Source organism: Canis lupus, chromosome 29, assembly GCF_048164855.1.
Source record: "Canis lupus baileyi chromosome 29, mCanLup2.hap1, whole genome shotgun sequence".
Lineage (NCBI taxonomy): Eukaryota > Metazoa > Chordata > Mammalia > Carnivora > Canidae > Canis > Canis lupus.
Genome location: NC_132866.1, coordinates 11,249,608 through 11,272,414, shown reverse-complemented (window position 1 = coordinate 11,272,414; position 22,807 = coordinate 11,249,608). Strand labels below are relative to the sequence as shown.

At 39.8% G+C, this 22,807-nt stretch overlaps 1 protein-coding gene across 5 annotated transcripts in view; it reads left to right on the top strand.

Annotated features, from left to right (window-relative positions):
* The first annotated feature begins 937 nt into the window (after positions 1–937).
* The window catches only part of SEC23IP (SEC23 interacting protein), a 38,978-nt gene continuing 17,108 nt past the window's right edge, over positions 938–22,807 (top strand). For 4 of the 5 annotated variants that reach the window (XM_072805093.1, XM_072805089.1, XM_072805090.1 and 1 more), the window contains exons 1-12: positions 939–1,181; positions 4,906–5,438; positions 7,817–8,036; positions 8,858–9,051; positions 12,195–12,284; positions 13,804–13,924; positions 15,194–15,283; positions 16,129–16,270; positions 17,388–17,596; positions 17,946–18,064; positions 18,599–18,751; positions 21,034–21,129. In XM_072805093.1, coding sequence (XP_072661194.1) covers positions 1,019–1,181; positions 4,906–5,438; positions 7,817–8,036; positions 8,858–9,051; positions 12,195–12,284; positions 13,804–13,924; positions 15,194–15,283; positions 16,129–16,270; positions 17,388–17,596; positions 17,946–18,064; positions 18,599–18,751; positions 21,034–21,129 — 2,130 coding nt within the window. In that variant the 5' untranslated portion in view covers positions 939–1,018. Of the gene's footprint in view, positions 1,182–4,905; positions 5,439–7,816; positions 8,037–8,857; positions 9,052–12,194; positions 12,285–13,803; positions 13,925–15,193; positions 15,284–16,128; positions 16,271–17,387; positions 17,597–17,945; positions 18,065–18,598; positions 18,752–21,033; positions 21,130–22,807 lie in introns of all 5 variants that reach the window. The other variant, XM_072805094.1, reaches the window with a different exon arrangement.

The following is a 22,807-nucleotide window of genomic DNA, read 5'->3' as shown; positions in this document are numbered from 1 at the left end:
GGAAGTTTAGTTGAGTTCACGATGTACCCTCTTTTCTGTTGTAATAGTTAATACTGAGTAAAATCCATCCTTACTGCTTGAACCAGTGTCTGGCTTTGTTTCTCTCTGACGGTAAGTGCACTAAATAGTTACTGAATTAAACAGGCTCTATGCAGACGTGAACAGCTGCAGGGGAGGAGTTACATGATGTCAAAGCTCCTTTGGGGGGTCTAGCTTCTTCTTCCACACCCCACAATGCTACTTATCTGTCATTTTTTTATTTCATGATCTCTAACTACATGAACGATGACAATTACATCCAAATCATCCACAGTGCATTTTGGGATTCAACTAATCAGATTATTGCAGAGAGATACAGAAAGCTATTTTAAAAGTGGCACCTCTAAATTTCAATCCCCTGGTTCCCCTTTTAAACACGGCTTAAAAACTTCAAAAGTTTTTGCCATTTCTATTTCTGGGCCTACAAAAAAGAGTTCAGTTCAGTCCAGAAAGACATGTGGGCGGGCTGGATGTGAGAGCGAGCGTGGGTGAGCTGGGCTCAGCTTTGGCTACAAATGGCTCACACACCTCTTCCCTCCCAAAGCGGGCAGCACTCTCTGTCTGCTCCTGCAGGCTTGCGCTGTTTCTTCAAAATCTTTGCTAGTTACGTTCTCCGGTGGGTACTTTTAGGAGGCCCAGAGCGCCCCACCCCCGCAATCTCGGACCCTCACTCGGCGTCAGCTAATGCCTTGATTCAGAACCAGCAGCCGCGCCAGCCACGCCCACGCTCCAGCCCCAGCCTCGGCCCCGGCAGCACCTGGGCGTGTCACGTGCCAGGACTCGGGCGTGAAGCCAGCGCCGCCATGTTGGTTTCTGGCGACGCTTTCCAGGGGAAGGGGAAGGCCGCTTCCTCAGCCTCCCGTTGTTCCGGGGCCTTGTGCGCAAGTGCGGAAGTGTGTTGGCCCGAGTGTGACCGGTTTCCGGCCGGGGGTGCCGCACCGGCTGCCAGGAGACGTGTAACGGACGGTGGGCCGCAGCCATGGCCGAGAGGAAACCTAACGGTGGTGGCGGCGCCGCGTCCACCTCCTCATCGGGCACTAACTTGCTCTTCTCCTCCTCGGCCACGGAATTCAGCTTCAACGTGCCCTTCATCCCAGTCACCCAGGCGGCCGCTGTCTCGGCCTCCTTGCTCCTGCCGGGAGGTAGTAGGGAGGTGGTGCGGGGATCCGGGGGGCCGCGGGGGGCGTGGGTCCCGGGCGTCGGGTGGGAGCTTTTCCGTCCGTCTCCATCCAACTCCGTGGGTTGGATGCCACGGCCATTAGCGGCCAGATTTGAGTGGCCCGGGAGCGCCGAGATGTCGGGGGCGGGGGCCGGATCCTGAGGCTCGCTCGTAGTCCAAGGAACCCTCTGTCCCGAGGGCTGGACTCTCCGCGGTGGCACTGGCACTGCCCAGATTTCTGTTGTGTCTGTAGTGGTGTGCCCGGTGCTTGCGGGGAACGCAAAGAAGTTAGTGCCCCGTAACTAGGCTGCAGTCGGGTATCTCCACCTGCCAAGTGGAGGCACAGAACGCAGCGCTTCGCTTTGTCTGGGAAGCTCTTTCTGGTCCTCCTTGGCCCCCACTTCTGTGCGCACCCCAGCTCATCCATTTCTTTGTTGTTGTCTAGGGGTGTTGCTTTCTCGTGGTTGCGGGACATAACCCAGAGCATGGTATTTAGGAGCGCAGACCGAGTTTCAGCCCTGGCTCTGCCAGGAATTAATTGCTGTAGGGCTTCAGGCATGTTACTTCCCCTCTCTGTGCTGCTTCGCTGTACCTATCTGGCCAGCCTCGTATAAGGCTGTAATGAGAGGCGGATTGGTTTTTGTGTCATGTTTGTGAAGGCCACGTATCTGCCTCTCTATTTGGACTGTGGCCTTCCTGCAGGTTTGCAGCTCCTGCTACAGTGTGTGCTAGAGTGCGTGCAGAGGAGGGGCTCAAGTAGTCGGTGGTACAGCGGAGGGCCTCGTATACCCTGCGGGGGAGTTTATGGTTCATCCTATAGGTTGTGCGGGAGCCTCAGGAGGACTTTAAGTTAACAAGGCAGTAAACTTAGAGGTATGTTTCAGAAAGACTGGAGCTTTCTGAAATTGCAGCGGAGGAAAGCTGACTGTAGCAAGAGTGGTCAGTCTGGTAGAGCGGATGGCACTCTAGCCCTAGCCAGCCACGTTGGGCATGAGGACCAGGGATGAGAGGTGAGAGATTTTTTTAGTCTATAAATTGTTTGACTTAGTAACTCACTGGAGGTCATACTGTCGGCACTGTCAGCGTGCTTCTCTTCTTTCAGTTTTTTTAGCCCAAAGCCCTGGCTCCTTAGCTGGCATATAATGAATACCATGTACATGTTTCTTTATTACTTTTTTTAAAAGATTTTTTAAAAAGATTTTATTTATTTATTCATGATAGACACAGAGAGAGAGAGAGAGAGAGAGGCAGAGACACCGGCAGAGGGAGAAGCAGGGAGCCCGACACCGGACTTGATTCCGGGACTCCAAGATCACGCCCTGGGCCAAAGGCAGGTGCTAAACCGCTGAGCCACCCAGGGATCCCCCCCCCCTTTTTTTTTTTTAAAGATTTTATTTATTTATTTGAGAGAGAAAGAGACAGCATGAGCGGGGGGGGGGGGGGCAGAGAGAGAGAGAGAGAGAGAGAAGTGGACTCCCTGCTGAGATCATGATCTGAGCCGAAGGCAGACGTGTGAAACCAACTGAGCCACCCAGGTGCCCCTGTGTACATGTTTCTTGAATGTGTATCTGAAGGATTGAATGAAGGGATTGAGAAATGACGAGAGTGGGGGAGCCTAAGAGACGATGTTTTGATTTGAGTGTCTGGATGGATGTTGGCAAACATCTGTTGAGCCAGGTAGTAAAAGAAGCACAGGAAGGGGGATGGTTAAGGTGATACATTCATTTTCAGGCTTACCGAGTTTGAGGTGTATGTGGCTGTGTCTGCCAAAAGTTTGAGGAAGCAGTTGAGTAATAGATTCTGGAACACATGAGAGCAGTCTCGGTTTGAGACAGAGTTGGGAGTGTCACGAGTGTACAAGTGCTCATTAAAGTTGTGAGTGTCTTTTACCAAATGTGTCCACGTGTAATTAGAGAGTGCTCCTGAGGGGTGCTGGCAGCATTTTGAGATCAGCATTCCATTTACAATTGATGCTAAGTAGAAAAAAGTTTCTTGGATCAAGCTGATCCAAAGGACAAAGGATACCACAGAGGTTTTTTCCCATTCCATGTTTTTAGTGTTGAGAGATGAACTGAGAAATAAAACAAGTGAAGTCCAGGTAGATGAAAAGAGAGAGTGGGCACTGGAAATGTTACCAAAAAGGGGAATAGAACCTCCTTTGTGCAGGAGGTGATATTTTTAGTTACAAAGAAACAACTGAGAAAAGTATTTAGTGGAGTATCTTAGTTAAATTGATATGTGAGAAATATAATGGAGTAACAGAGAAGCTCAAGCCAGAATCACTGTTGAGTCCAGTGGCCTTCTTCCGCCGAGGTCAAGAAGGATTCTGAAGCTTGAAAGAAGGCCAGTCGGACAAGGATCACAGTGTACTGTCTGCTGGGTGTGGGTCCTCTGTTTACTGCTTCTAGCAGTAGGAGATAAGAGGGAATGAGACTGGAGAAGGAAAAGATTAGGAAGAGGAAAGTTTCTACAGGCTAAGGCTTATAAAAGCTTAGGAAGAGCAGGCTGGACTTTTGAGGCCGAATAGAGGGAAAATCCTTTTATTTTACAACTTGGTTACAGAAGAGAAGATAATTTGATGTTGATAATACTTGCAGTGAAGATCAGTTTGGGCAAAGGGAAGTGATGAGAACTTCGGTTAGAAAATAACTTTTTTCATGATTTGGCATTCTCTAATGACTAGTTATCTGGTTGTGTTACTGTGTGAATTTAGGGATGGCAATTAATGGTTGACCTACTTTGCCTTGGGAATACAAATACTGCATGTTCATTTGTACAATGAATGCTTTGTAGCTAAGAGCCCTGACACACCCCTTCTTGTCGATAGAGTCATATCTGTACTTAAATTTCTTGTTACTGTAGAAATAAAATTACGTGTATTTTGGTAATGGAATAATATTTGAATTATTTTTTACCAGGAAAAAATTCAAAATGAGATTTAAAAATAGGTACAGATTTTGTTTTTGAAGATTTTATTTATTTATTCATGAGACACACAGAGAGAAAGGCAGAGACACAGACAGAGAGAGGAGAAGCAGGCTCCATGCAGGGAGCCCGATGTGGGACTCGATCCCGGGACTCCAGGATCACACCCTGGGCCAAAGGCAGAAGCTCAGCCACTGAGCCACCCAGGCATCCCAGATTTTGTTTTTGAAAATATCCTCATACGGGATCCCTGGGTGGCTCAGCAGTTTAGCGCCTGCCTTTGGCCCAGGGCGTGATCCTGGAGACCCGGGATCGAGTCCCATGTCGGGCTCCCGGCATGGAGCCTGCTTCTCCCTCTGCCTGTGTCTCTGCCTCTCTCGCTCTGTGTCTCTCATGAATAAATAAATAGAATCTTAAAAAAAAAAAAAAGAAAATATCCTCATACAAATATGTATAATTTATGTATATTGACAAAATAAATATGTAACTATTTATGTTTGTTAAAAAATATAAAAATTCATGTACCAAATTGTTAACAGTGATTGGGAGGTGGGCTTATGGATGAATTCTAATTTTTCCATTCTTTTGTTGTTTCTTATTCATATTCTCTAGTTTTTCATTTCAAAGAAAAAGGTTTTCTTTTGTTTTTGTTTTTTTTTTTCCAGTAGTGCAGAAATAGAACAATGAAATGAAAGATACAGTTGCTAGATCTGCCATATAGGATCATATCTGCAGAACAATAGACTATCCTTTAAAGTGTTTGCTCTCTGGTTCCCTTTCAGAGGATTCCACAGATGTTGGTGAGGAGGACAGCTTCCTTGGTCAGACTTCTGCTCACACATCTACCCCACAGACATTTAGTTACTTCTCTCAGGTATCAAGCAGTAGTGATCCTTTTGGGAATATTGGACAGTCACCGTTAACGACTGTGGCAACATCAGCTGGACATTCAGCATTCTCCAAGTCCCCAGCTGCTCTCCCTTTCACAACCGGATCCCAAGATGTGTTGAATGCATGTTCACCATCCATTTCGAAGGCTCAGTATGGTGCTCCACCTTCTTCACAGATGGGAATGAATACTTATCTGCCTTCTCAGCCGAGTAGTCTCCCTCCTTCCAATTTTGGGAGCCCACCGCAAGGAACACCCCAACAGGGACATAATCCGTATCGTCATACCCCTGTGAGCAGCCGGGCTAATCCTTATATTGCACCACCACAGCTGCAACAGTGCCATACACAAGGTCATCCCACCCATCCTCCACCCCCCGGACCCCCTGTTCAGATGTACCAGATGCCTGTAGGATCTCTGCCACCGGTAAGGAAACATGTGTTTATATCCTAGCTATTCACTGTGATTTTTTTTTTTTTTTTAAGATTTTATTTATTCATGAGAGACACACAGAGAGAGGCAAAGACATAGGCAGAGGGAGAAGCAGGCTCCCTGTGGGGAGCCGTATGTGGGACTTGATCCCAGGACCCTGGGATCACGACCTGAGCTGAAGGCAGATGCTCAACCACTGAGCCACCCAGGTGCCCTCACTGTGATTTTTTATTTTTCTCTCAGCTTATGTTTTTAAAATCACTGCACTTTTTTTTTTTTTTTTTTGCAAGACACACACACACAGAGAGAGAGAGAGAGAGAGAGATCGGCAGAGACACAGGCCAAGGGAGAAGCAGGCTCCATGCAGGGAGCCCGACGTGGGACTCGATCCTGGGTCTCCAGGATCACACCCTGGGCCGCAGGCGGCGCTATACTGCTGAGCCACCTGGGCTGCCCAAACACTGCACTTTTAATAACCAATGTGATGACAAACTATTTTCAGAGGGCATTTTTTGTAAGCTATGTGCTTTGAAGTAAACGTTCGTTTAAAGGTAGCTCATCAAATGGTTCATGTATTAGTTTATATTCTCAGTTTATGGAAGGTAGTACTTGATTTTAATGAATTAACTACATGTTAGTTATTTCCAGATTTTAGTGTAAGATACCAATAATGTCTTCTGGGGATATGTGAGAGTTCAAGCAGTTATTAACAGACTGCCGGGATCCCTGGGTGGCGCAACAGTTTAGCGCCTGCCTTTGGCCCAGGGCGCGATCCTGGAGACCCGGGATCGAATCCCACGTTGGGCTCCCAGTGCATGGAGCCTGCTTCTCCCTCTGCCTGTGTCTCTGCCTCTCTGTGTGTGTGTGTGTGTGACTATCATAAATAAATAAAAAATTAAAAAAAAAATAAATCTTTAAAAAAAAACAGACTGCCAATTTCTCATTTTTTAATTATCCTGTTCAATCAAAACATTCAATTACAGAGACTAAAATTCATTATTCCAATTTGAATTTCTTTTATTTACATTATGAAATTTGGATCTGGACAGTCAGACTCTATCTCAGGAGGGTGATTGAACAACATTTGCATTGGGTAAATTTTATGAAATTCCCTTATGCTCTTTTCCCAGCTAATTGTTCAATTAGCTTCAATTAGCTAATAGTTTAATTAGCTAATAGTTCAATTAGCTAATAGGTTCAATTAGCGCCTGCCTTTGGCCCAGGGCGCGATCCTGGAGACCCAGGATCGAATCCCACGTCGGGCTCCCGGTGCATGGAGCCTGCTTCTCCCTCTGCCTGTGTCTCTGCCTCTCTCTCTCTCTCTGTGTGACTATCATAAATAAATAAAAATTAAAAAAAAAAAAAAAAGAGAAAAGAAGGTTGCAAAAAATAAAAACAGCACCCCAGCACCTTAACCTATATTTACCTGTCATTAACCTTTTACCCCATTTGTTCTGTCACTGTGAACATGTGTTCTCACACACATTTGGGCATCCTCTCTCTCCTGTTCTCACTGTGTTATCTGCAGTTATTTTGGGAAACACTTGGTTAGTAGAATACATGATGACTCTTTACTCCTAAGTATTCTTGTGTGTATTTCCTAAGAATAAGAAACTTCTTTAACATAACCACAGTACAGTTAACCTCAGTAACTTTAGCATTGATACAGCATCCCAAAATGACTTTCAATTAAAAATGTTTAAAATAATTGTATTCTGATTTTAGAATTATTTCCAGTGTAGAAAATTTGAAAAATGCAGAATAGCCAAATAATTAAAGATTGTCCCTCAAATAACCCCTTTTTTCATTTTGTTCTGTGTCTTTTTTATATTTTAGACAAATGTATTTCTGTGAACATTTTATAGGTGTTAAGATTATTTTCTAAAATTATTTTTAATAGTTCTAGAGAATTCCAACAGTTAAGTAACTTAATCAGGTCTCTGTTAGACATTTAGATTGTGTCCAGTGATTTTCTATTATAAATGACCTTTTGTGTACATCTTTGTAGGTAAATTTTTACTTGTTTCTTAATTACATCTTTAGGTTGAGTTCTTAGAAGTGGCCAGGTCAAGAAATGTACAAGTTATAAAGATGAACTAAATTGTAGAAGACATAACTGCTAGATTCATTTCTGTGAAGGTATTGGTTTACTTTGCCATCGATGTGAGAAAGCCCAGATTACTTTAACACTGGTGTTGGGCTTTGTTAGGTTTTTTAAAAATTTGAGTTGCTTTAAGGCCTAATTATTAATCTAAATGGTTGTCTAGAAATATGTGTAGGGTAATCATTGCAAACATCCCTTTGGGTCTGAGGCGTACATGGAATTTTTTTTTGGACTAATGTCATAGTCCTAATTTTTTTGCATCCTTCAGATTCCTCCTTCAGTGCCATCAGGGTTGAGCCCTCCAACGCAACAGCAGGCACTTGCTAGACCTGCAGGTCCCTCTGTGCACGCGCCACCTTTTCTACTTCAGAACCAGTACGAACCTGTTCAGCCCCATTGGTTTTACTGCAAGGAGGTAGAATACAAACAGCTATGGATGCCTTTCAGTGTGTTTGACTCTTTGAATCTTGAAGAAATCTATAATTCAGGTAAGCACTGATTATGCATCGCCTGTATTTGATTTTAGGACGAGAAGAAGTAAAGAGTGATTTATCCATGGCTCGCTTTTTGTGTGTGTCAGATTCCTTAGTCCTGGTGGACTCCACCAGACTATACCTTAAGATAATGATATAAATGTACGTCCTGAGTTATTAGAGCAAGGTTTTTAAGGAAGTGTTTTAATAATTTTCTTCTTTGTTTAAAGGTATTTTAGATTAGAGAAATAGAGTAGTTCCTATAAGGTGGGTGTCAATTTTCGTTATTTCCCTTATTCGTTTATAGTTACGGGCATTTATAAAACATCTTCTTTGGAACTCTTGTTCCTGAAGACGCTCTGAAAAGTGTTCTATGATCAGGTGAGTTTTGGCAGCGATTTCACTCCACGTACCTTTTTGAGGTAGTGCACTGGAGTGTGTGAAGGTATTGAGATTGGAGTGTAGAGAATATGTGTTTGTGTTTATCCTGATGATATTTCATCATGGGATGTAACAATCACTTGTTAGTACCCTCTAGAAACATATTTCATGGAGCATTGCTGCTTTGATGAAAAAATGGAAACCCACCAGTTACTTGAATGATTTTATGATTTTTTTTTCATGATCATGTTTTAAAGCTTCACTGTGGCTATTTTTTCTTCACTTAAGAAGAGTCCTAATTTTGAGCAGCACAAATTGATCATAAACTTCTATTTTTAAACAAAAATGGGCTTAGTTCTTTGTCTTTTAGGATCAGCCAGTCACCATATTCATTATTTATTACTCTTAAACATCTCTTGTAACTGTTGGGTTAAAATGTGGATTTTATACTCCAGTCCAGCCAGATCCCGAGAGCGTCGTTCTAGGCACGGATGGAGGGCGCTATGATGTTTATCTCTATGATCGAGTAAGGAAGGCCGTGTACTGGGAGGAGGAGCCCGCTGAAGTGAGACGCTGTACTTGGTTTTACAAAGGGGACACAGACAGCAGATTTATTCCCTATACAGAGGAGTTCAGTGAAAAATTAGAGGTATGTGGGCTTTATTCCTTTTTAAAAAAAAAAAATTATTCATGAGAGACACAGAGAGGCAGAGACACAGGCGGAGAGAGTAGCAGGCTCCACGCAGGGAGCTCGATGCGAACTTGATCCCCGGACTCCAGGATCGTGCCCTACGCCGAAGGCAAGTGCTTAGCTAATGAGCCACCCAGGTGACCTTGGGCTTTATTCCTTTATGCTTTTCTTTAAAAAACATAGGCTATAGCATATAGTCTAAGTATAAAGTCTAAGCAGTATCTAAAAGTATTCACTTTATCTCAGTTGTATTTGATTATAAATGGGTGACACTGGCTTTGAGGGTGGGAGAGCTACCTACTGACCATCTCAATAACACATGGCTGTTCTTAACCGAGGGAGATCTTAGCTCCTCTTCAGCCTCTTTCATGATGCTGAGACCAGATCAGGGAAGATGCAGAGGAGGTTAAGAAGTGAAAAAACCAATGAGAAGAGAAGCAGACATATTTCTCAATATTTTGTAGGTGATCCTGTCCTATGAGAGCACTGAGACAAGAGTTGGAAATAGAAAAACACCTATTTGATGATGACATGATTATCTATATAGAAAGTCAGGAGAACTTTTACAAATATCAGTAGCACAAGTCTGGATATAAAATCAACACACACAGAGTTAATGGTATTCCTGTGCAATAGAAATAACTAACTGGGGGTGCTGTTGGTTGGCCCAGGTGGGAGAGTGCGTGACTCTTGATCTCAGGGTTGTGAGTTTGAGCCCCATGTTGGACATGGAGCCTACATTAAAAAAAGAAAGAAATAACTAGCACCCATTAAAAAAAAAAAAAAAAAAAAAGATGCTATTTATAACACTAACAAAACCATAGGCTGAGTAGGAAAAGGTCTGACAAATACCTACATGAACTTGTGGAGGAAAACTATGAAACAGAATTAAAGGAAATAAAAGATGATCTCAAGAAATGGAGCTAAATATGTTCACAGATGCACAGTTAGGATGTCAGTTCTTTCCAAGTTATTTTATAAATTTTATGTAATCCCAATCAAAATCACATCAGAGTTTTTAAGGTAAAATTTGTAAACTCCTCTGAATTTTATATGGAAGGGTCAAAGTATCAAGAATAACCAAGACTGGGATCCCTGGGTGGCTCAGCAGTTGAGCGTCTGCCTTAGGCTCAGGTTGTGATTCCCTGGTCCTGGGATCAAGTCCTGCATCGGGTTTCCTGAAGGGAGCCCGCTTCTCCCTCTGCCTATGTCTCTGCCTCTCTCTCTCTCTGTGTCTCATGAATGAATAGAATCTTAAAAAAAAGAAAAAAGAAAAAAGAATAAGCTGTTAGAAGAATGGCATGTGGAAACTTGCTCTACCAGACAACATTTATTTGAAAGCTATGGATTGAAAGGGAATATGAAAAAGTGCAAATAATTCTTAAGATGAGGGCAGCCCTGGTGGCGCAGCGGTTTAGCGCCGCCTGCAGCCCAGGGTGTGATCCTGGAGACCCGGGATCGAGTCCCACGTCCATCTCTCTGTGTGGTGCCTGCTTCTCCCTCTGCCTGTGTCTCTGCCTCACTCTCTCTCTCTCTGTCTCTATGAATAAATAAAATAAAATATTTAAAAAAAAATTCTTAAGATGATAAAACTTCTTTTCCTTTAAACATTTTTATTTGTATTCCTGCTTTTAATAATTATAAATATGGTAAAAATTACAAAAAGCCAGGTGAGGAAGAGTCAAAGGGATAGAGGCTGTTGGAGAGGAATCATTAATCAGTGTTTGGGAGACAAAAAGAAATTAATCTATTTTGACATGATTGTCAGATAACTGTTGTTAATAATTAAAAAAAAAACACACACACACACAAAAATAACTTTGGACAGTGGATGTGCTAGTTTACTTCATCTTGTGTCTCTCTCCAAGAGGCCCTCAGACCTTTTTTTTTCCTTGTTGTAAGTAGAATACTCTGTCTGGAGGAAGAGTAAGAAAATGGTTCAATAGTCAGGTCTTTTTATTTTTTTTTAAAGGTTTTATTTATTTGAAAGAGAGGGAGAGAGAGCACAAGCAGGGGGAGCATCAGGGAGAGGGAGAAGCAGGCTCCCCACTGAGCAGGAAGCCCAATGTGGGGCTCAATCCCAGGACCTGGAATCATGACCTGAGTGGAAGGTGATGCTTCATTGACTGAGCCACCCAGGAGCTCCTCAACAGTCATGTCTTTGGAGTTGGAAAGTTGAGGGTGGGAGTGAACTGCAGTTCTGCCGTTGCTAGTTTACAGTGTGTAATGTCATGTAGCTCTGAACTTAAAATGTCTAATAGGGGTTGAGTGTGTCCTCCTTTCCACCCTCCGAAAGATATGTTGAAGTCCTAACCTCTAGTGCCTCTGAATATGATCTTACCTGGAAATAGGATGCTTGCAGATATAATTAGTTAAGATGAGATCATTCTGGAGAAGGGTGGGCCCCTAATCCAGTAGGACTTGATGTCATACTGTGTAAAAATAGAGAATGGGAGTGTTGCGACTATAAGCAAGGAACACTAAAGATTGCTGGTAAACCATCAGAAACTTGGAAGAGGCAAGGAAGGAGTTCCCTATAGGTTTCTGAGGGACATAGCCCCACTTACACTTGACTTCAGACTTCTAGCCCCCAAAACTGTGAGATAATAACACTTCTGTTGTTAGAAGCCATTCAGTTTGGGACGCCTTGGGTGGCTCAATGGTTGAGTGTCTGCCTTCTGCTTGGGATGTGATCCCGAGGTCCTGGGATTGAGTTCTGCATTGGGCTCCCCATGGTGAGTTTGCTTCTCCTTCTGCCTATGTCTCTCTGCCTCTCTCTCTCTCTCATGAATAAATAAATAAATCTTAAAAAAAAAAAAAAAAAGCCATTCAGTTTGTGGTACTTTCGGACAGCAGCCTTAGGAAATAATAGGCTTTGTAAACCTTTGTTTTCTTTTCTATATAATGGGTATAGTCTTATTTAGGAGTGTTGAGAGGAATTAATTAAATGAGGTAATAATGTGTATAAAGTGACTGACAAGTGTGTTAATACATGACAGCTGCTGTTACATTATTTTTATTGTCATTGTGTTATACTTTCACACTTTTTCTCAATGTGGTATAGATTTGTCTTACTGGATTATTTGTTTCCATTATTTTAGGCTGAATATAAAAAAGCAGTGACCACGAATCAGTGGCACCGTAGATTAGAATTCCCAAGTGGAGAAACAATCGTTATGCACAATCCAAAGGTAATGTTATTGTTTAAGATATTAAAATATTAGGTTCATTTTATTAATTATTTTGGTGAATGTGGTTGATAAAAAATGTTCATTTTAATTAACTTCTGTAGGGATATATTTATAACAATTGCATGGTTTTTAAAAGCTTACTATAGTTCACATTGATCATAGAAACAAAAATTAAATTTTTCTCATGAAGTTTCTGTTTATGGCAGCGTATTAACTGAAGCTTAGTATGCACCATTGAAGTTGCTTGACAAATGTTTGCACTTGATCAGAGGTCGGCAGGCTTTTTCTGTAAAGGGCCAGAGAGTAAATATTTAATTCTTCGTAGGCTGTGTGATCTCTGCTGCAGCTGTCAGCTCTGCCACTGTAGCCTGAGAGCAGCTGCAGATAATATATAAACTGGTGGGTGTGTCTATTGCAGTAAAACTTTATTTATAAAGGTCGTGGCTCAGAGTTGGCTTGCAGGCCATAGTTTGTCCCCCCTACCCTTGATAATGGTTTGTTTCCACTTTTAAAGATATGTCCTTCCTTTTCTTAATTTGTATTGTCTCTACAAACTTTTTTTTTTTTTTTTTTAAGATAGTGATTAGGGGTGTTCTTTCATTTCCCATACTTGATATCTTTGAGTTCCAGATTCCTCACTTGTAATAGGTACCTCCCAGGGTCTTATTTCAGATAAAATGAAGTAATTTATACAGAAACATCCAGCATAATGCTTGGCATACAGTAATTTTTCAGAACATAGACTATTTATTTATTTTAGAGAAGTATACAAGAAAAAATTAATTTTAATCTTACCACTTCTGTAGTCCTTATTGATACTGAAATAAGTAAAAATCTTTATATGTCAACAAAATTTAAACAGTATAAAGAAATAAAATAAAAAACAAAAGCCTCTTCTGCATTTCCCATTTCTCCTGATGGTAACTACTTTTTACCTCTTGTTTTTCATTTTTTTTTTTTTGATGCATATACAAAAATTTTGCATACCATCTTGTATGCCTCTTTTTTTTTAAAGAAAAATTTCTGCGTGACATGGGACTAAATTAAGCTGATTTATAACAAAATACATGTTTTCTTAAAAAGTGGTGGGTAAAACAGTTTTTGGCATTGAAATTGAATTTGTAAATTAATTGGGAATCTTGTTATTCAAAGGATTATGCCTTAAATATTTTTGTAAGACAAAGATTTCTCCATTCTAGGTAATTTTCCTTATTTCTTATGTGTAAACCTGGATTTTTATGTTATATTTTTAAAACCAAGATATATTACTTCTGATTTAGTTGCGGTATTTTCTAGTATAAGCATTGGAAATAACGATATTGATTTGCCTAGTTTTAACGGTTAATGAACACTAGTAGGACTGTTAAAGAAATTGTTTTGGGAGAACAATATAACACTTGATTTGTCAACTATTTATATTATGAAGTAGTTTATTACGTATTGAAATAAATTATTTAGCCTGTAATGGAAATAGTCTTGGTCCTGAACTCTGTCATAATCCTTCTGTCGTGTCTTGAAGGTTATTGTCCAGTTCCAGCCTTCATCGGTACCAGATGAATGGGGAACCACACAAGATGGACAGACAAGGCCCAGGGTTGTAAAGCGTGGGATTGATGATAACCTTGATGAGATTCCTGATGGTGTGTATCGCTTCCTAAGGGCCAAGGTCATTTTTAGACTCCTCTCTTTCAGCATCATTTTTTAGAATGATGAAAAAGGAAGCAATTATTAGGACTACCTGCCATAGCATTCAGAAATCAGGCAGGTTGGCACATATCTTTCTTTTACTTCTATTACTTTTATATCTGTTTATTTCTAAATACAGAATTCTGTTGAAGATCTACAAACCATGTGACATGGATTCTAAAATATGTATTGTTGTGAACAAGCACTTTGCTGGTTGAAACTAGGCTCTTGGCAATATTTTTGGACCTTTGTGGTCATGTCTCATGTTTGTATTACTGTAGTGCAGAAGATGGCAAACTTTCTATTAAGGGCTAAATAGTAAATGTTTCAGGCTATATGGACTTTGCTGCATCTGTATTCAACTCTGCCATTGTAGTGTGGAAGTATCTGTACGTAGTATGTAAACAAATGAGCATAGCCATGTTCCATTAAAGCTTTATAAAAAACAGGCCCATTTGGCCAATGCCTACTCCAGTGTATGTGCTTTGATCTCTCCCGTTACACCATTTAAAATACAGATTTGATTTGATTTGATTTGATTTATTTTTAAAGATTTTGTTTATTTATTCATAGAGACACAGGAAGAGAGAGAGAGAGAGGCAGAGACACAGAGGGAGAAGCAGGCTCCATGCAGGAAGCCTGACGTGGGACTCGATCCTGGCTCTCAGGATCACACCCCAGGCTGTAGGCGGCGCTAAACCACTGTGCCACCTGGGCTGCCCAAATACAGATTTTATTTTGACGATTATATACTTTCATTTTTGTTTCACTGCCTTATGTGACTATTAACATAAATAAATGTACTCAAATTATGAATGTGAACAAAATAACCAGAGTAAAATAGTAGATTTAACTTGTAGTTGTTTCTATATGCCAGAGTAGAATAATAGATTTAACTTGGTTTTCCTATATATAACTTGAAGATGCTCCAGTAGGTACAAAACTGCTGGTTATCATATGCTGGTAGCATCTGGGATCAGAGGTGGCGTGATTCCTCCTCTTCTTGGTCTAGTTCACTGTTATTTGCCAAGATGGACCTTGAGCTTTGTTCTCCTCATTTATAGAGAGTAATGAAACTCACTAGCTTGGGAGGGGTCTTGAATTTCTTTGTCCTATCTTGATGACAAAAGGGGTATCTAGAATATTGCTATTTAAATACGAAAACCCAAACAATTTCCCAGTTTGTATGTATGCGTGTAGGCATGTATATATTTCTTTTGTAGGGGAAATGCCTCGGGTTGATCATTTGGTGTTCATGGTACATGGGATTGGACCTGTGTGTGACTTGCGCTTTAGAAGCATTATTGAATGTGGTAAGTATTAGTCATTTATTTCATGGAATGAATTGAGAAGTGATAACTTTTAAATGTTCAGTTTTGAGATAGTTTCCAGCTCTTTACTACTGGCTGAGGAACTGTAAGAGGAGATTTAAGTGGTCACTAGGAAATAATGTATACTTGATTTGCTTCTATGATATAGGTAATTCATAAAATCCTACAATGAAGAATTAGAAGGAATCTTGGAAATTAGTCTTTCTGACAAATAGCCTCTGCCTAGGCACTTTTGGCAACTAGGTATACCTGTGCATTGAGGTGATTTAAAGTGAATTAGTTGAAGTTGTTTAATGGAACAATCTGCCTGGTTTACTTAAATTTTTGAAGTTTTATTTTTATATCTGTATAATAATAGTTCTATTGAATACTTGATTTGTACCAGGCATTTTGCATACGTTGTGTTACTCACCTCTCACAATAAACCTTGAGGGGGGTATAGGTACTGGTGCTGTTCTCCCCACTAGTAGGTGAGGCACTGAAGTGCGTAGGTGTAAGTTGACCTCTCCTGTATCATGGTCTGTGGGTTCTTGAGTGGGGGTCCTCTATTCCAGAGTGTGTATCTATAGTGCTATGCTGCCTTCCAGGAATGGTAGTTAAATGTTTTTCAGTTGTTCTATACATTCCTCTGAAATATTGAAAAATTAAAAAGAGCTTCCTAAAGGTTGGGTATTTTCCTTTTTGGACTGATTTTGTCATTCCTATTTTTTTTCTTAAAACGTTTGTTATATAAAAAGTACTAGAATATTTGAGGGAATTACCAACTATCTATCAAGCTAGGACATTTAATCAATTTAATTTGTCTTCCCTGATTTTCTTGTTTTAAGTGGATGATTTTAGGGTGGTTTCTCTGAAATTGCTGCAGACACATTTCAAGAAATCTTTAGACGATCGGAAAGTAAGCAGAGTGGAATTCCTTCCTGTTCATTGGCATAGTTCCTTGGGTGGGGATGCCACAGGTGTTGACAGGTTTGTGGACTTTGATAACTCGTTGTTCAGATTAGTCAAACTTAGATTCAAAATTTAAACCGTAATATGAAATAGTTTATTGTAACTTCAACATATGTTTTCAATAAATTTAATCCTTTCTTTAAATGACGTAGTTTCTCTGATGACATATGATTTAAACACTGGCTACTTTTCCATGTGCGCATGCATTTGTGTTTGTGCATGTGTGCACATGCATACATGTCTGCATTCCTATTATAAACATTTAAGAGAATCTGGTAAATGTAAGCCCATTTTAGAATACTATTCTAATCTATAGTAGGTTATACAGGAGGCTATCCTGTACATTGTAGGATGTTTAGGAGCATCCTTTCTTCTACCCACTGGGGAACAGCAGTGCCCCCCCGCCCCCAACCACCAACAGCCAAAAATATCTCCAGTCCTTGTAAAAGGCCAGCAGCATCTGTAGGCACTGTGACAACTGAAAGTAGCCCAGTCAATTTTGAAAGCTCCCAGTTGAGAAACAGATTTAGATAATATTTATGCTAGGACACAGGGCTAATAACATACCTGGATTTTAGTGAAGATCATGGTTCAGGACACATGTTTTAATGAAACTAATTCTGCAAATAGCATTCTCTGTTATTCCATATATTATTCTATGGTTAGTCCTGTTTATGAGAGTATAATCTTGAGAGTGGATGTTCATGAACTTCACTATATCCATTCTCAAATCAAGAAGGATTTTCAGTGCATGAAACTCCTTTCTCATTCCTTGCTATATTCCCTGTTGTCCTTTCCACCACAGTTTTTGTCAGGTATCCTGATTTCCAATTAATGGGAGGAATGGAAGAGTAGCCTTTCATCTTTAAAAAGAAAATTAAAATTTTTACATAGGCCTTATTTTATGTGATAACTCTTTGGAGAATCCCCAAAGTCACAGTCTAGTTCTAGGCACACATGACTTATTTTTTGTTTTATCTTGATTGATTTATAATAACTCTGTCTACAGAATCAACTCGTAATTAGTCTGTGGAATTCTTATACTCGTATATTTAGAAATCACTGTCTCAATTTTAAAGAATCTGTAGATTGGAAGGTGTCTGGTGACTGAATTTGCTTTTTCTTTCTAAAACAGGAATATTAAGAAAATCACTTTACCAAGTATTGGTCGGTTTCGTCACTTTACCAATGAAACCTTGCTAGATATTTTATTTTACAATAGCCCCACCTACTGTCAGACGATTGTGGAGAAAGTGAGAATGGAGATAAACCGCCTGCATGCACTATTTATGAGTCGGAATCCAGACTTCAAAGGAGGAGTCTCTGTTGCTGGTCACAGTTTAGGTAAAACTGTCAAATATCCACATTTTAAACATAATTTTTGTTGAGTTATCACTGCTTTAAGGTGACGTTGCTAGTATGAGATTTAGGATTAAAGATTTTAAGTTTTATAAAGGGTGGATGTGAATGCGTTGAGTTTAGGTTCTACCTTTGCTTTTCAATTACCTAGGAATGCTTTTATTTTAGTTTATTCTGCTGTTTGGTAAAACGAGTATTGATGATCAGATCTTGATTGACATTGAACTTTTGTATGACTTTTGCCTAAGAACTTTGAAAAAAAAAAAGAGAGAATTTACTTAGTGTTATAAAAGTATTAGTACATTATAAAGCAAACTGCAATTTTTTTTTTTAGGTTCTTTAATATTGTTTGACATCCTGTCTAATCAAAAAGATTTGAATTTGTCAAAGTCTCCTGGACCTTTTGCTGTTGCTAATGGAGTTGTGAAGCAGCCACATTTTCAGGAAAAACAGGTATGGCCCAGTTAACATATTTAGATTAGAGATGAAGCCAAACAGTTTCCTAAAGTCTGAACTGTTTCCTGAAAAAAAACATTTTTTTTTCCTTAAGTTTAAGTAATCTCTATGCCCAGCATGGGGCTCAAACTTGCAGCCTCAAGATCAAGAATCCTATGCGTTTCTGACTGTGTGGGCCAGGTGCCCCTGAAAAGTCTTTATAAATCAAAGTACCTTGAGGTTTATAAGTATGATAGAATCATATAGCTTGAGTTTCTCACTTGTCTTTCTTATGGATTATAAATTTAAATGTGAAAAAAAGTTTTTGATTAAAAAAAAGTCAAGTAAATTATTGTAGGAAATGGGAACAAGAGTGATTTATTCACAACTTTTTCAGAATATTCAAACTTTGGATGATAAACTACCCAAAATTATGACTTCTATATGGAGCAAAATTGTTTAAGATTTGCTGTAGATCAGGGGACAGTTTATGGAAGTTTTTCTGAGGTTTGCAGTCAGTGTTCCCTGACTTTTTTTTTTTTTCTCCTTAAGATACCTGAAGAGCCAAAGTTGACTTTGGATGAGTCCTGTGACCTTGACATTGAAAATGAAGAAGTCTTAAGTTTGCAAGAAACTCTGGAAGCACTTAGCCTCTCTGAATATGTTAGCATATTTGAAAAGGAAAAGATTGATATGGAATCTCTGGTACTGAGGATATTTTGATTCATTTTTGTTTAAGATTGTTTTTCTTGTGTATTAAATCAAAAATTAAGAATGATTTGAACACTTTTACGTCATGATACATTTCAGATAAGGCAGAGACTTAAATATTTAGAAACTGAAAAACACAGGAGTTTTGTTTGTTTGTGTTTTAGTATAATCTGGGAGGGCTTCTAAGTATGACACAAAACCCAGAAGCCATAAAAGAAAAATTGGATAGCAGATTTCCTAAACAACATCTAAAGGCCAGTGATGATTTTTTTTTTTTTAAACAATGTTATCAAGCCATGAAAAGACATGGGGGATTTTATCTTTTATTTTATTTTTTAAATTTTTTATTTATTTATGATAGTCACACATTGAGAGAGAGAGAGAGGCGGAGACATAGGCAGAGGGAGAAGCAGGCTCCATGCATCAGGAGCCCGATGTGGGATTCGATCCCGGGTCTCCAGGATCGCGCCCTGGGCCAAAGGCAGGTGCTAAACCGCTGCGCCACCCAGGGATCCCAAGGCCAGTGATGATTAAGAAGACTATTTGGAACACACATTAGAGACAAAAGATTTATTTCCATATTATTTAAAACTCCTCTGAATTAATTCCACAAAGGCCATCAACACAGTAGAATAGGTGAAGAATATGAACAGATGATGTGCAGAAAGGGAAATAACAAAAATGGCTTTTTGTCATATGAAAACTCCTGAGAGAAAGTCAGATTAAAGGTACAATGAGTTTTTTTTAACCTTTCGGTTTGGCAAAAATAAAAACTTCTTAGTATAATGTGGGCCAGGGTGAGGGTAAGTGGGCACCATCTACATACTGTGTTTTTTTTTTTTTTAAAGACTTTATTTATTCATGAGAGACACACAGAGAGAGGCAGAGACTTAGGCAGAGGGAGCTGCAGGCTCCCTTTGAAGAGCCCGATGTGTGACTCAATCCCGGGACTCCGGGATCAGGCTCTGAGTTGGCAGAATCTCAACCGCTGAGCCACCCAGGCTTCCTTACATATTGTTTGTAAGACTAAATTGCTACAACCCGTATGAAAAGCAGTTTGGTAAATATTTTTACCAAAATTTTATTTGAGATAGAATGAGAGAGTTCACAAGCGGTGGGTGGGACCAGAGGGAGAGGGAGAAGCAGACTCCCACTGAGCAGGGAGCCCACCATGGAGCTTGATCTCAGGACCCCAGGATCATGACCTGAGCTGAAGGCAGACACTTAACCAACTAAGCCACCCTGGTGCCCTTATTTTTTTCTTTTTAATGAAGAATTATAACTTTTTTTTTTTGAGGAAGATTTTAGTGTATTTAAAATAATGGCAGGGTTGGAAATTTTATTTAAAATTTTTTTTATTTAAGTTCAATTTAATTAACATGCAGTATATTAGTTTCAGAGGTAGAATTCAGTGATTCATCAGTTATGTATAACTCCCAGTGCTCATTACATCATGTTCCCTCCTCAATGCCCATCACTAAGTTACCTCATCCCTCCTACCCACCTCCCCTCCAGCAGTCCTATTTATTCCCTATGTTAAGATGGTAATACATTTTTAAAATACAAAAAAACAAAAACAAAAACAAAAAAAACAAAACCCAAAAAACAAAAAACCAATCTCTTGCCCCAGCAATTTGACTACCAGGAATAATTTCAATAGAGGTATTCACACAAGAGCATCTACAAAGATACTTGCTATAGCACAGTGTTTATGATAGCACAACCTTAGAAACACCTTCTGTGTCCAGTAGGAGGACACTAGTATAATAGTTTATGGTACATGCACATAACAGAATGCAGCTGTTGAGTGAATAAGGCAGTGTCAGAGATAATGGTAGGAAGTGATTTCTAAGATATGTGAAAAGTGCACAGTTCAGTCCCATTTGCATAGCAGGGTATACATCCAAGGAAAACCATGTAGGTGCTGTGTATACAGAAGTTGTCTCTAGGAGAGCAGATTGCAGTGGCTGCTGAGGGAACTGGGTGGTTGGAACAGGAGTGGTGGTAAGAGACTTCATTGTCTGCTTGACTGTAGCTTTTGAATTTTGTACAGCACGTGTGTATTTTCTGCTAAAAACGACTAGAATGATTTAGATGTAGAAGGCTCAGATTTTACAACCTAAATTAATCTATGATCTAAAAACAAATTAACTTTAAAAAATTGACTGGCTCTTAGATTGATTTCAATGGGATGGTTCCTTTTTATCATTTCCTGATTCCAGTTTCATCTATCATTAGATTAACTAATGTGCTTGTTTGTCTGTTTTCTTTTAAAGCTTATGTGTACAGTTGATGACCTGAAGGAAATGGGCATACCTCTTGGACCCAGAAAGAAGATAGCTAACTTTGTAAAACAGAAAGCAGTTAAACTGGTAAGTTCATTTCTGCCCTTAAAACTGAAACCAAAACTCATAATTTGACTAGCTTGTTTATATTTTGGAAGTTTTCGTTAATACCAGTGTGGTTGGGCCAACTGGTGTGCTCCCTGCTCAAGGGCATAGTGGTAGAGCTGATGGAAGTGTAGACTTTATTTATTTATTTAATTAATTAATTAATTAATTAATTAATTTATAGTGTAGACTTTAGAGTCAGCCAGAACCAGATATCAATCCCAGTTAGGGTAACTGACCATCCTGGTTTTCCTGAGACAGAGAATGATGAAGGACTTTTAGTTTTAATATTGGTATTTGGGGATTTCCTGGTGCAATAACTGGGTAAGCCTTGGATAGTTGGATGAATTGGTCATCCTGCTACCCAGTTCAACCGTTTTTAACTCCTTATTCATGATGAATTTGCTTAACTTTTCAGATTCTTGGTTTCCCTAATTTCTAAAATGCAAATGATGCTACCTTCCTTAAAGGGTTGAATTAATGCATAGAAGTTAAGCTAATGTTAGCTCATTTTCTCCCTTCTTAGTTCTCATCATCTGAAGAGATAAGAATAGACCCACTAAAATCTCATTAAATAATAACCAAAAAGCAAAAATTCTTTTTTTTTTAATATTTTATTTATTTGTCTGAAAGAGAACGAGTGAAAGAGCACAAGCAGGGAGGAGGGGCAGTGGGACAGGGAGAAGGAGACTCTCTGGTGAGCAGGGAGCCCAACTCAGGGCTTGATCCCAGGACCCTGGGATCATGACCCGAGCTGAAGGCAGGCACTTAACTGAGCCACCCAGGCACCCCAAAAAGTAAAACTTATTACAAAACAAAACAGCTAAAAAGAGTGTAAAAAGAAATAGAGCAACTACGGAAAAACTCACTTGTTACATTTAATTTCTATTTATTTATTTATAGCTTTTATTTATTTGAGAGAGAGAGCATGACATGAAACGATGAGCAGGAAGAGGGGAGATGCTGAGAGAGAGGGAGAAGCAGACTCCCCACTGAGCAGGGAATCTGACATGGGGCCCGATCCCAGGACCCTGAGATCGTGATCTGAGCTGAAGGCCGACATTTAACTGATTGAGCCACCCAGGAGCCCCTAATTTTCATTTATTAAATTAATTTTATAGAAATCTCCAAAATCCGTTGTTTTCAAATAGTTGTTGGGTGATAGATACTTCATTATGGGTTGGATTTGCATTTCCCTGATGATTAATGATATAGAACATATTTTCATGTACCTGCCGTGTGTATGTATGTCTTCTTTGGGGAACTATTCAAATCCTCTGCCCATTTTTTAATTGAATTGACTTAATTTAAAAATTTTTTTTGTGAATTGGGCCGTAGCTGCATTTTAGTGCAGTAAACCTCTTGCTTCATTTTCTGAGGGAACATTGTTTGAGAACCACTGCTGTAGGACAGAACACTCATTGTAATTATTCAGTGACTCAGTGAGAGAGGATGGGGGTATAATAGGAAGTGGAAAAGAAGGGTGGCAGACAGTTTTATTTCTTCTATATTGCCTACTGAATTAGCCACTTGGACTTGTTTCCCAATATCCTAGTGTTTGGGAATCATTAATAGACAAGCTTGATTTGGCCAGCTGTTTTGTTCAGGTGCCACGGGGTGACTGTTTCAATAGAGACATACATAGCCTTGTGCAGCTTGG